This window comes from Diorhabda carinulata, chromosome 12 (genome assembly GCF_026250575.1).
Source record: "Diorhabda carinulata isolate Delta chromosome 12, icDioCari1.1, whole genome shotgun sequence".
In the NCBI taxonomy this organism is placed as follows: Eukaryota; Metazoa; Arthropoda; class Insecta; order Coleoptera; family Chrysomelidae; genus Diorhabda; species Diorhabda carinulata.
In genome coordinates, this window is record NC_079471.1 from 1803211 (window position 1) to 1818610 (window position 15400).

At 30.8% G+C, this 15400-nt stretch overlaps 1 protein-coding gene across 1 annotated transcript; it reads right to left on the reverse strand.

Annotated features, from left to right (window-relative positions):
• Positions 1–226: 226 nt before the first annotated feature.
• On the reverse strand, positions 227–12789 carry LOC130900108 (sodium-independent sulfate anion transporter-like). Its single transcript, XM_057810459.1, has 10 exons — positions 12766–12789; positions 12334–12482; positions 10874–11006; positions 10465–10685; positions 8580–8895; positions 7153–7314; positions 3634–3774; positions 3415–3560; positions 840–1010; positions 227–658 (listed from the first exon to the last, which is right to left on the reverse strand). Exons 2-10 carry the CDS (start codon positions 12445–12447, stop codon positions 257–259), a joined length of 1806 nt encoding a protein of 601 aa, XP_057666442.1. The 5' UTR covers positions 12448–12482; positions 12766–12789; the 3' UTR covers positions 227–256.
• Positions 12790–15400: the final 2611 nt, after the last annotated feature.

A 15400-nucleotide genomic window follows, 5' to 3' on the forward strand; every position in this document is an offset into this window, starting at 1 on the left:
AGTTGTCTCGGTTGCCACCAGCTACAAAGCATCGAAAATAATCGATTATTTTACTTTATTAGTTTACTAGTACGTCAAGTTACGAGTGAAAGATAATAATCGATTATTATTTATAATTTTTGAACCTATCGAATTAAATCACGTTGCTATTTAGCTAATTTTAGTACGAAATATATAATAAACTTTCAAAAATTTTATTTTAAAAAATACTTTTTATTTAATTTATAATATCATATTTGAATAAATATAATTTATTCTATTCCAAATCGTATATTGATAATTTTCTTTCGTTATTTTTACTCATAATAGACGATCTTCTCGTATCACTTCTATGAGAAACATTTGACGTTCTTCTATCACCTTTAAATGATCCTCTCGACAATCTCCTTTCTGTATGAAGTGATTTGATAGTGCCAACTGATGATGATTTCGAATGTTTTCTCTCTCGCGTACCCTCTAACAAAGGATTTTCTTCTTTGTCTTGCTGAACGTCGATATTGAGTACTACAGCTTCGGGAACATGGTTTGTTTTACTACACAATGAGGTTAATGCCGGATCGGCCACTGTTTCGAATATTTTGAAAACTTCTTCCTTCATATTTGTTATTAAGAGAGAAGTTTCGGTTTCGTTGTAACATTCCAAAATATTCTCCAAGGTCTATAACATCATGTTTTATATCAAAATATTTAATTGTTGAAATTATTATACGAGGGCTAGTTGATATATAAGTTATTTCGAAATTGATGATCTGATTCGATCTAAAAGTGGTTTGATGCATTTTTTTTCCTATATTGTCACAAAAGAAGGTAAATTTGAAATTTGTTGATGCGACACTTACTTTAGCAGCTGCATAATCGAGTTTAAGAATGTTTTGACAATCGAGAACCATAGGTAATGTCGGATATTCTTTGCTGGTTTTTTTGATACATTCGGAAACGTAATCGGCACCAGGATAAGTTAAACCCAATTCCGGTTTTATTAGTAGGTACATCTGCCTACAATCATCCTTCTAGAATCGCAACAAAAAGTTTCACAACTAAATTTTTTTCCGAAGAGAATACGTCTCGGATGTTTTGGATGCGTCATCCATGGTACATTCCTGTACATTTTCGAGGTTATGTACACAAAACACAGAAATTTTAGACACTCGTCGACCATTTCATATTTTGATGGATGATTTTCGAGGTTATGTACAGAAAACACAGAATTTTAGACAGATGTTGTCCATTTCATATTTCGATTAAAGACTTTTGAGGTTATGTACACAAAACACAGAAATTTTAGACACTCGTCGACCATTTCATATTTTGATGGATGATTTTCGAGGTTATGTACACAAAACACAGAATTTTAGACAGATGTTGTCCATTTCATATTTCGATTAAAGACTTTTGAGGTTATGTACACAAAACACAGAAATTTTAGACACTCGTCGACCATTTCATATTTTGATGGATGATTTTCGAGGTTATGTACACAAAACACAGAAATTTTAGACAGACGTTGTCCAAATCATATTACGATTAAAGATTTTTGAGGTTATGTACACAAAACACAGAAATTTTAGACACTCGTCGACCATTTCATATTTTGATGGATGATTTTCGAGGTTATGTACAGAAAACACAGAATTTTAGACAGATGTTGTCCATTTCATATTTCGATTAAAGACTTTTGAGGTTATGTACACAAAACACAGAAATTTTAGACACTCGTCGACCATTTCATATTTTGATGGATGATTTTCGAGGTTATGTACACAAAACACAGAATTTTAGACAGATGTTGTCCATTTCATATTTCGATTAAAGACTTTTGAGGTTATGTACACAAAACACAGAAATTTTAGACACTCGTCGACCATTTCATATTTTGATGGATGATTTTCGAGGTTATGTACACAAAACACAGAAATTTTAGACAGACGTTGTCCAAATCATATTACGATTAAAGATTTTTGAGGTTATGTACACAAAACACAGAAATTTTAGACACTCGTCGACCATTTCATATTTTGATGGATGATTTTCGAGGTTATGTACAGAAAACACAGAATTTTAGACAGATGTTGTCCATTTCATATTTCGATTAAAGACTTTTGAGGTTATGTACACAAAACACAGAAATTTTAGACACTCGTCGACCATTTCATATTTTGATGGATGATTTTCGAGGTTATGTACAGAAAACACAGAATTTTAGACAGACGTTGTCCATTTCATATTTCGATTAAAGACTTTTGAGGTTATGTACACAAAACACAGAAATTTTAGACACTCGTCGACCATTTCATATTTTGATGGATGATTTTCGAGGTTATGTACAGAAAACACAGAAATTTTAGACAGACGTTGTCCAAATCATATTACGATTAAAGACTTTTGAGGTTATGTACACAAAACACAGAAATTTTAGACACTCGTCGACCATTTCATATTTTGATGGATGATTTTCGAGGTTATGTACACAAAACACAGAAATTTTAGACAGACGTTGTCCAAATCATATTACGATTAAAGACTTTTGAGGTTATGTACACAAAACACAGAAATTTTAGACACTCGTCGACCATTTCATATTTTGATGGATGATTTTCGAGGTTATGTACAGAAAACACAAAACTTTTAGACATTCCTGTACTCTTTTGAGGTTATATACAGAAAACACAGAAATTTTAAACACACGTCGTCCATTTCATATTTTGATGTATGATTTTTGAGGTTATGTTCAGAAAATAAGAAAATTTTAGAGACCGTTATATGTTTCGATGAAATACTTTTGAAGTTATGTACAGAAAACACAAAAATATGACATTCATGTCCACTTTTAGGTTAGAATCATCAAATTATCATATAATTCAAACTATGGGTTTCACCCGTCATAAAATAAATACGACGTGACTGTGAACAGTGTTGCCAAACATTCAAAATTGTCAAAAGATTGAGGAAACGTAAAACAAAATCCCAATATGGCTGATTCTAAGCCCCGAAACGATATAATTGATGTTTTGATAACGAAAAAAGGTTTTTAAATTCATAAAAATTATGAGAAAGTCACTTTGAGTTTTGGTACAATTCGAATTTTAGAGAAAAGATCAACGATGTGACATTTGTGTCGACTTTAAGGTTAGAATCATGAAAAATATCAAATAAAATCAAATTATGGGTTTCACACGTCATAAAACAAACACGACGCGACTGTGAACAACGTTGCCAAACGCCCAAAATAGTAAAAAGATTGAGGGAATGTAAAACATCACCAATATGGCTGACATATAGGATGTCATATTAAAACAACGTTGCCAAACTTTCGAAATAACCTTTTGATCTGGATTTTCGTGTTTTGTTTTTATTTCAGACGCATCCGAAACGTCTGGGAAGTATTAAAATGATTTTTTCAAAGTTGCTACCTACTTTTTTAACCTCAACTGTTAGTTTGGGCCTAGCCCACACTTTAAGAAGTGTCGTAACGTTGAAAATGGCGCCTACGATAATAGCAATTTCAACCCCGAACAATGCTCCTGAAATTAACGTCCCCAACGTGATGAAGAAGTCCACTTCTGAAAGAATAATTCACAATCTGACATACCACGAAGAAGCCCATCACGTAAGCCAGAAATAATTCATACTTACTGCAGCTTTTCCATAAAACCGGAAATATTTGATAGTCGAACAAAGAACTAACGGCGACTATTAAAACGGCCGCTAATGCGGCCTTTGGGATGAAAAAGAAGTAAGGAGCCAAGAAACTTAATGCAAGTACGATAACAGTACCTGAAAATAAACGAATCGCATGATTTTTCAACAAAATTTCTCATTACATTAAGTTGTTTCATAATTAAAATAAATTTGTGAGGTTGGGAAACTATATTGAGCTGAATAGCTTCTGTTGAATAGTCCATAATATAAAAGAAGTTTGCGTGTAAACAATACGTACGAGGCCGCTTTGAAACGTTGCCAGACTTGATAAATAGTATTCAGATTCAAGTAAACACAAGTGATAAATCAGATTTTTAGGTTAGGATTACGACAGAACGTATCTGGAAACGTCTAATTATTTAAACTATGGGATAACATGGTTGCCAGACTTTATAAATCGGATGGAGATTAAGGAAAATATAACAGATACGAAAATCAAAAAGAAATTATGTTTATCTTTACAACGAAAAGTTTTTTCTAAATTTAAAAAAGTGGTTTTTGGAAAAAAAACTGTTCACGATACTATATTATTAAAACGGTGTTTATTTGTAACTAATTTTAGGTTAGGATTACTCAAAAAACGACAGAATGTATCTGGGAACGTCCAATTATTCAAACTATGGGATAACATGGTTGCCAGACTTTATAAATCGCGTGGAGATTAGGGAAAATATGACAGATACGAAAATCAAAAAGAAATTATGTTTATCTTTACAACGAAAAGTTTTTTCTAAATTTAAAAAAGTGGTTTTCGGAAAAAAAACTATTCACGATACTATATTATTAAAACGGTGTTTATTTGTAACTAATTTTAGGTTAGGATTACTCAAAAAACGACAGAATGTATCTGGGAACGTCCAATTATTCAAACTATGGGATAACATGGTTGCCAGACTTTATAAATCGCATGGAAATTAGGGAAAATATGTCAGGTACGAAAATCAAAAAGAAATTATGTTTATCTTTACAACGAAAAGTTTTTTCTAAATTTAAAAAAGTGGTTTTCGGAAAAAAAACTATTCACGATACTATATTATTAAAACGGTGTTTATTTGTAACTAATTTTAGGTTAGGATTACTCAAAAAACGACAGAATGTATCTGGGAACGTCCAATTATTCAAACTATGGGATAACATGGTTGCCAGACTTTATAAATCGCATGGAAATTAGGGAAAATATGTCAGGTACGAAAATCAAAAAGAAATTATGTTTATCTTTACAACGAAAAGTTTTTTCTAAATTTAAAAAAGTGGTTTTCGGAAAAAAAACTATTCACGATACTATATTATTAAAACGGTGTTTATTTGTAACTAATTTTAGGTTAGGATTACTCAAAAAACGACAGAATGTATCTGGGAACGTCCAATTATTCAAACTATGGGATAACATGGTTGCCAGACTTTATAAATCGCGTGGAGATTAGGGAAAATATGACAGATACGAAAATCAAAAAGAAATTATGTTTATCTTTACAACGAAAAGTTTTTTCTAAATTTAAAAAAGTGGTTTTCGGAAAAAAAACTATTCACGATACTATATTATTAAAACGGTGTTTATTTGTAACTAATTTTAGGTTAGGATTACTCAAAAAACGACAGAATGTATCTGGGAACGTCCAATTATTCAAACTATGGGATAACATGGTTGCCAGACTTTATAAATCGCGTGGAGATTAGGGAAAATATGACAGATACGAAAATCAAAAAGAAATTATGTTTATCTTTACAACGAAAAGTTTTTTCTAAATTTAAAAAAGTGGTTTTCGGAAAAAAAACTATTCACGATACTATATTATTAAAACGGTGTTTATTTGTAACTAATTTTAGGTTAGGATTACTCAAAAAACGACAGAATGTATCTGGGAACGTCCAATTATTCAAACTATGGGATAACATGGTTGCCAGACTTTATAAATCGCATGGAAATTAGGGAAAATATGTCAGGTACGAAAATCAAAAAGAAATTATGTTTATCTTTACAACGAAAAGTTTTTTCTAAATTTAAAAAAGTGGTTTTCGGAAAAAAAACTATTTACGATACTATATTATTAAAATAAAGTTCATTTGTACCTAATTTTAGGTTAGGTTTGCTTAAAAACGACAGAACGTATCTGGAAACGTCTAATTATTCAAACTATGGGATAACATGGTTGCCAGACTTTATAAATCGCGTGGAGATTAGGGAAAATATGACAGATACGAAAATCAAAAAGAAATTATGTTTATCTTTACAACGAAAAGTTTTTTCTAAATTTAAAAAAGTGGTTTTCGGAAAAAAAACTATTTACGATACTATATTATTAAAATAAAGTTCATTTGTACCTAATTTTAGGTTAGGTTTGCTTAAAAACGACAGAACGTATCTGGAAACGTCCAATTATTCAAACTATGGGATAACATGGTTGCCAGACTTTATAAATCGCGTGGAGATTAGGGAAAATATGACAGATACGAAAATCAAAAAGAAATTATGTTTATCTTTACAACGAAAAGTTTTTTCTAAATTTAAAAAAGTGGTTTTCGGAAAAAAAACTATTTACGATACTATATTATTAAAATAAAGTTCATTTGTACCTAATTTTAGGTTAGGTTTGCTTAAAAACGACAGAATGTATCTGGGAACGTCTAATTATTCAAACTATGGGATAACATGGTTGCCAGACTTTATAAATTGCATGGAAATTAGGGAAAATATGTCAGGTACGAAAATCAAAAAGAAATTATGTTTATCTTTACAACGAAAAGTTTTTTCTAAATTTAAAAAAGTGGTTTTTGGAAAAAAAACTATTTACGATACTATATTATCAAAATAGTGTTCATTTGTACCAATTTTAGGTTAGGATTACTTAAAAACAACAGAACGTATCTGGAAACGTCTAATACGTGTCAACATCGTTGCCAGACTTAATATTATGGAAATATAGAAAATATCAACCAGCGCTGATAAACTAGATATGAATCCTGAAAAGAATGTCTTCACAGCAAGATACTTATGAATTTAGAAAGTAATTTCGAGTTCGTACTACTCGATTTTGAAAAAAAAAAACTGTTCCCAATAGTACATAGAATTCTATTACTTTTAGGTTAGAATTAGACATAACTAAACAAATCTTATTGTTTAACTGTGGGTTTTACATATCATACAGCGCATGTCAAATTTAAGCAATGTTGTCAAGTGTTTTTTTTGTATGAAATTTGAGGTTAGAATGACTGGAAACTCGATTCATTCAACTTATTGATCCCATACGATAAAAAACCAGTACAAGGTCACATACAGACAACGTTGCCGGACTTATAATTGTACAAATATCAGGGAAACGTGAAGTAACGCTTTCAATTACGAAAAATACCAATTTGGCAACGTCTCATTAGCTCATAACTGTCTCCCGAGATCTCAAATCTGAACCGCAATTGTACAAATATGATAATTGGAATATTCGACATTTATTTTACCTGAATAAAGGCCTTGAAGTGGTGTTCGTACATCAGAGCTACTTGCCACCGCGGATCTGGTAAAAGCTCCGGAGCTCGGCATGGCTTTGACGAAAGAACCGAATATATTAGCCAGACCTAACGACATCATTTCTTGCGAGGCGTCCACTATTGAATTCTTACCTAAAACATTTAACTAGTCTCTCTTCCGGCCATATATTTGATCATCGAGGTTACGTCATAAACATAACCTCTAAATACGACGACATTTTGGCCGAAGGATTAACCTCAAAACGATTACATATTTCCTTGGCTGATTTTAACGACACCAAAATAATTGAAAATTGTTTTAGATAGTTTTATGTCTCCAAAATGCTTTTCGATACTTTCGATTCGAAAAACTTTCCTCGCTTACGTTTTTAAAATAACCGAAAAGCCTAGTGGCTATCTCAACCAACTACCGCATGACGTCACTGCATAGTAAACATGAAACATGCGTTGAAAACACATTTTCACGCCATCTCAACCAACTACCGCATGACGACACTGCATAGTAAACATGAAACGTGCGTTGAAAACACATTTTCACGCCATCTCAACCAACTACCGCATGACGTCACTGCATAGTAAACATGAAACGTGCGTTGAAAACACATTTTCACGCCATCTCAACCAACTACCGCATGACGTCACTGCATAGTAAACATGAAACGTGCGTTGAAAACACATTTTCACGCTTTATTTCATATCTTATACACAGGGTGAGTAAAAACGAAAAATACAACGTTTATTAATGTCTGAGAGAACTTTTAATTGCCATTGGTGTCGGCCATATTGTTTTCCCATAAGAAATCATGACATTTATATACAGGTCCGCGCCTAGCACTTTGGACAACGTTGCGCAAACTTAAAATAACGGACGCATGACGTCATTGTATAGTAAACGCGAAAACATGCACAAATGTGTGTGTCTAGTGGACAAAAACGCTTATCAGCTCGTTGGTTAGTTGGTTAGTCAAATTTCAAGCTCAAATATGAATGAAAATCAAATCAGAAACGTATCCTCAATTGGAAAATGAGTTAGGAGGCTTTTCGGAGCCGCGGTACGCCACACGTCTTTGCCCTTAAGTACGGCGCGGGCTTGTTTATTCAATTTTGTTTAAAAAATTTGCGAAAAAAATAATAAAACGAATCATTCGATAATTAGAATACAGTATTTTGGACAAAAGCACCCCTAGGTGTTAATTAAACGACTTTGACGTAATTAACTGTTAATTCTGGGATGGGGTTTATTGTGAAAATCATTTTCCGTACACGTGGGGGGTGTTACGCCCCTTTTTGTGTGCGAAATTAAATGCCGAAGTGCCAATGAACAGGATTCGTAGAAAAAATAGCATACACACCTCGTCGACTTCCTTCTTTCGTAATAATGAAAAATATATACTTACTATATGATTTAGCTATCGCTACATTACTCAATATACCTACAAAAGGTACTACAAATGCCCCACTTCCTATAGATTTCATCATTCCTACGAATCCGACAGTTTCGTTACCAATTTTGGCGCTCATAAAAGGAAATTGCACTTCCGGAACCCCTTTAGGTACATTTCCCGTTATTTTGAATGGCGTTTGACCGTCAACGCTAAAGGACGCGGCCACTATTGTAGCTCCTAGTACCACAAGTGCGTTTTTCGATATACCCAACAGCCATATTATTTTTTTGAAGGTAGGGTTCTCGGTTTTGATGAATTTGTTCATATTCTGAAACATTGGCATATTCAACAAAAAAATTCGCCTCTTGAATTTATAATAAATTTTTGTTTTCAGTTTAAAGCGGTAGATGACTCTACCAAAGCAGCACTCAGCTGGTAAATGAGGTTCTTAAAACAGTTTTTTATGTTTTTATGTTTGCTATTGGACACTAGAGCATCCAAATGATTACGAATTTTTCTTATTAAAAAGAATTCTGCAGGAAATTGCCCAACTGGTTAATTTTTTGCAAGGTAGGTACCTCGATTGCTTAATGCTGATCAAAAATTCAAACGTAATCCAATTTAATTATCAATATGTCACAGTAGACAAAATTTGGGGACAGAATAATGCCACGAAACCAAAAATTTCATTTAAATAACGTGCCAACAAGAAAGAAACAACCGTTCTCGTATATTTTACAACATTTAGTCATATTTGAAGGAAAAAAATTAATTAATCACTCGTATCTATATAATGGTATGAATTAAGTACAGTTAAATGACTTTTCATTTGTTTTTCACTTTTTCACGTGTTCATGTCAAGTTAGAAGTTGAAATTTACACCCCTAGATAGCGATAATTTAGTCAGAACAATTCTATTTATCTCGAACCGTTCAGTTCTTGGTAATCTGAGAGCTAGGTATTATTTTATTAAAATATTACGATCATATTTCTATAAAACGTCACAAAAATACGATATATTATTAAGAAATATTTAAAATACTTTATCCCTGCAAGATTACAAGTTTTTTTGAGGTTATAGCCACTATAAATTTTGTCAAATTATGATTAGTGACATGGTACTAGGTATTCGTAAACTATAATTGTACCATATTCTCGAAAAACCCTGTATTCTAATGTGAAAATACGTATTGTGACCAAATGACGTCATTTAGAACCATTAATGACATTGTAACTTAAAATTCATATGTTTTTGTCACTTTTTATGTAATTACCATTTCCCTCGTATAATAAATAATCATTTCTACTAAGAAAATAACAGTTGTCGTACTAGTTGTTTTAGATTTCATCAATTTTAATATAGATACCAATACTTTAAACATATACTTTTGGAAAACCCTGTATTTCGAGGTAAAAACATACAAAAATACGTATTGTAACCAAATGACGTCATTTAGAACCATTAATGAAAGTGTAACTTAAACATCGTATTTTTTATTACTTTTTATGTAATTACCATTTCCCTCGTATAATAAATAACTATTTTTATTAAACAAATAACAGTTGTCGTGGGTACTAGTCGTTTTACATTTCATTAATTTCAAATAATTCAAACATTTATTCATATTACGACAAGAGTAACAAAAATAATGTTATCAGTTTAATTATATTAATAAAAGGAACGCAATTTTAATTTAAGAATGCAAAAACAGTGTAAATATTGTTTGTAAAAAAACCACGTCACACGATAAGGTTATTATTGATAAAAGAATAAAATTATATAAAACTAGATTGTGTCAAAAGTTCCCTCTTCCCCTCGTATCATAACAATAATTTAATATGGAAAATGGAAGTTTCTCTAAGAGTGACGTCATATCCGGTGATCGAATACACTTACCTTAATAACTAAAAGGACAATGATACATATAAATCCCATCACAGTATCATACACTCTTAACTGATTATATTTCTGAAATAATTCTTTCATAATATCAGGAGCATTATGACCTTGAAGATTAATACCAAGTAGATTTTTTAATTGAGCAGAACCAATAATTATAGTAGCCGCAGATGTAAATCCGGATGTTAGACAAGGAGATATAAAATCCACTATGAATCCTAAAAATAATCTTTCAAAGTAACCTGAACGTCGTATAAGAGGTAGGAAAATACATCAACGAGCTCATCTTTATCCAGAACCTTGAAAAACTCTCGAATAAAAAATAGAGTGAAGCATAGCAATTCGCGTATTTGAATTTGGCGCCCTGATGCAACAGTTGCTAGGCGAAGAATGAAATTTGCATTACCTAATCTTAACATTCCCATAAGGAGTTCTACGCATCCTGCTATAAATGTTAACAATATAACAAATTCTATCGGTTTCCCAACAGTATATCCAAAAGTTAATAGAGACATTAAACTAGTTGGTCCAATGGAAACCTAAAATAGAGACACCCTAATCATTTAAAAACAATTCTGATGTCCTTCTGTTCGCTATTCTACATTAATATTAAAGTATATTTTGTGTTTTCCAAAAAAATACTACAGCACATAATATAATTTTTAATTGTTATTGTTTTGAAATTGTTATAGTAAGTAAAAAAAACAAGATATAGTTTTTTGGACGCCTGGCAACGTTATAAACCGAGTGTAATCCCAATAGAAACAAAATTTAAGCAGTAATGTCGAATATTATCAAAAATACTTGAAGATAGAATTGAATAACTCCATCAATATAAGTTATTTAATAATAAATTATTGATGTAAAAATAATTAATAAAAGGAATAGGTACAATCACTTAGTGATTTTTACAGGTGTTTACTATACTGTTGATAAATTATTTAACCTAAAAATACTTACAAATAAAAAGATGAATCTGGATTAATTTTGGGCACGCACACATACACACACACACACACTACACATTCACGAATCACAATTATTCACATTTTTCACAAAATTCAACACAAATAATATTTAATAAACGAATAATTCAAAAAAATATAAAATGGCCGTTTAACTTTATCGACAACGATGGAATACTAACGCACTATAGTTGATAGTTATAAATTCTTAAAGTTAGCAGCGTTGCCGTATACACATAACATCTCAAAATATGATTATTTTTTAAGATTAATATCGATTTTTAATTCAATTTTCATTTGTTTTGTGCACTTTAAGGAATATTTTGATTAACTTCGTTTCTTATTTAAATAATTTTTTACTAATTTTAATAATTTATTTCAGATTAATAGTATCGGGAATCGAACTAACTCCTCTAATTATTTTTATTGCAATGTTATTAATAAGGTGATTGTTACTTAATATTAATGTGCACGAATTTTTGATAATAAATTAATAAATATATAGTTTTGGTATTGGCTCCGTCGAGATTTTAATATAACGTTAAATTAACTACAGTCAACTGAAACGTGTCATGGCAACACCGCTTTATCTAAATGATATTATTTTTTGTCTATGTCTGCACATAACGGTCCTTCTTAGAAGCATCTAATGCTCGAGTTGATTTTGAATTATCTCTACTCTTAAGACTTAGTGATTATGGTTTTTATTTTGAAAACACAAAATATCAATGAAGAATTTAAGTGTGTAGTGTACGGAAGGACAAGTGTTTAATATCAACCATGGAATTTAAGAGTAAAATGACTGATTAAATATATCGGCCGTGTGTGAAGCTAAGTTCATAGTAAGGTAAAATTTTTTTATAGGGTTCTTCCATGGACTATCTATCTTATATACACTTACTTCTTTAATAGTTCCTACAAAAATATACGTGAACGACCCGATAAACGCAGTGTACAGTCCATATTGCGCGGGAAGGCCTGCTAAACCCGCGTAAGCTATAGATTGAGGCATCATTGTTAATCCAACAGTTAAACCAGCTATTAGGTCAGCTAAAATGTCATCTTTACTATATTTAGGTAACCATCGAAGAATAAATAGTCGACTGTACAACTGCCGTTTGATTTTTTCCATTAAAGACGATTTTGTTTTTGTATTTTTACCCACTAAAATAATATCATTAATAATGGGATCAAAATAGGAAAATTAATCACATTCTAACTATATGAGAGTTTCAATAAGTGCACTGAACAAAAATTTAAGAAATTATTGCTACAAACCTAATGTTTATTGTGATTTTTTTTCCAAAAATTTCAATACATGCTAATTACTTACTTTTCACATAAATCGTCTCTTCTCTATTAAATGAGCACCGCAGAAATAACGTATACTTTCATTTTACATATATCTTTTCATTTTTAAGTAAACATTGGAATAATTCTGACAAACATTACTCTTTAATCCCTTAGTTAATAAACTTTGTGCCAAAATTTGTTTAATGTACAATGGCGTTTTATAATACAGTGTCGAATGTATAAATATGATTTAATTTTTTATTATCAACACACTGTCATTAAAAATACACACGATAAGTTTCCGATTTATGATATTTAACAGAAAATTATATTATTATCATTTATACATATGGGCTTTTCTAAAACTATCCATTGATTCTAGAAAATGTACAGAATAACCTATTTTGACTAAATCATAAATGATATGTTTGAGGAATTTAAAGATTAATCTAGGAATAATTAGTATTGCTATAAAGATAGTTATAATCATGTACATCAACAAATTAATTTAATTAGTTAAATCTCCCAACAGTGTAACTAACCTATACTTCCTTTCAAAATATTTGACTGAAATATTTGTAAGTAATTGAATTCTAGCTATTTGAAAATTGGAAATAAAAAACCTTATTATAGTTATAATTTATTATAAAATTTGCAATTTTTATTTATCATCTCTTACGCTATCCTTTGAAATATGACCACCGAGCGATGTTGCCACGTACTATTGGAAAATCTCAAATATTTCTTCAACGACGATAAAGGCTACTTTTGACATCAATTTGCATACTATAAAATGATATGATAAATTACATTATCAGTTCGAGTCTATAAAACGATACATTACATCACAAGTTCGATTAAACAACTTTAACGACATTAACTTTATTAAGTATTTTATTTAACAATATAACTTCGGAAAAAATATGGCAACATTGTTGGCGCGAATAAAGTCTTTCTTATTAAAATAAGAAGTATAAAATGTATTATAAGTTGAAGGTCTATAAAATTATTTAACTCTATTTATATAAATTATATGAAGGGTAGAAGTAAGGAGAAGTATCTCATATGGGACAAAAGTTTAGCTCAATATAAAACAGTTTAAAAACCTTTCAGAATGGCACTGTTGTGATCAAAGCTTATGGGCGCCATATTCATTTAACATATTTTGTCAGACAATTTTTCATATACACAGAAAAAAATAAAAACAGAAATTGAACTTATGGATGTATAATTGTTGTTGATTAATGTTAATTTTTATTTTTATAGTGGTAGTTTGTTGGAACATTGACAAATTTTCTATAGACATCCGCCATAGATAATATAGTAGACAAGCAACGTCACTTGTCTTATTTATATGCATCAAAATATTACAACGAAATCACCGATCGTCGCATTACTTGGAAAATATCATAATTTATGTGTTATTTTGGCATTTTAGTTTTTTGGACATGATTTTTATTTTTACTATTCTGCATTCTATAAAAAGGTGATAAGAAAGAAAAACAATATGAGAAGACGTATTTGTTTATTTTTATCCGATGTATTTTAGTCAGAAGTATCCCATACAGTTTTAATCCTACAATTACGTTCTAATCTTTCCATGTAAGTAATAATTATAGTATTTATACTAATTTAAATGATCAAACATCAGGGTGCACATTTTTGAGTAGAAAATTAAGGTATATTGAGAGTGAATATATCTTTTCAAATTGTACTTAAAAACCTTATACAAATGGAATTGTGAATTAAAATACGTTTCTGTATCCTATTGGACGATCCTGTGGAACAACAATAGTTCGCAGAATTAGTATTAGTTGCAATTTCGAAATGGAATTATAATATGTTGATATTCTTTTTAACAATCAATTATAGAAAAACTGGCGCGGTTACTAGGATTTAATGAAGTTAGTTTCTAAATTTTTATTTATATGTTAGTATTCTTCAACAATTATAAAATAAAAAGAAACTGGCGCGGTTACTAGGATTTAATGAAGTCGGGATGAAGGAGTCATTTTGAAACATCGTTATTGATTTGAATACTTTCAGGACCCGACTTGAAATACAAACCAAGGAGTTTATCATGCGCGAGAGTCTTTGGGAAATAACCAAACTTAACGTTTGGGCATTTATAGATTTAAAAAAAATTGTTTTTAATTTCAACAAAGCTCAATCATACTTAAGCCAAAAATAAAAAAATAGGATTCTGGATGGTGATGTTTTGTGGGTTAGAATTGACAAAATGATAGAGCTGATTGTCAATATAAACTAGTGAGGCACAATAAACATAAGTTCATTAACTTGGAAGCAATTCTTATCGAGAAGTTCCCCATACACTCCACTGCGAACTGCAGTAGGGAAGCATTTTTATCAAAATTAAAAAGTAGTAGAATTTGGCATGGCACCACTTCATTTAGTAGCTAATCTTCTTGATCTAGTAACACAACTCTGATGGAGGTGTGTAACGTTCGAATCGATGATCATAACTGGGTGAATAGGCAAAAGACTAATGGAACCATCTAGTAGTTGTATCCCTACTTAGTTTCCCTCTGGATCGAAGCATCTGAGTTTTGTAAAGCGAATTATTAAAGGCATTGTAGTTGAAATTACTTCAACCTATTTCTAAATAGGTGAGAATTCTGGATTGCTTGAAATTATGATGGAAATAAAACACTAGG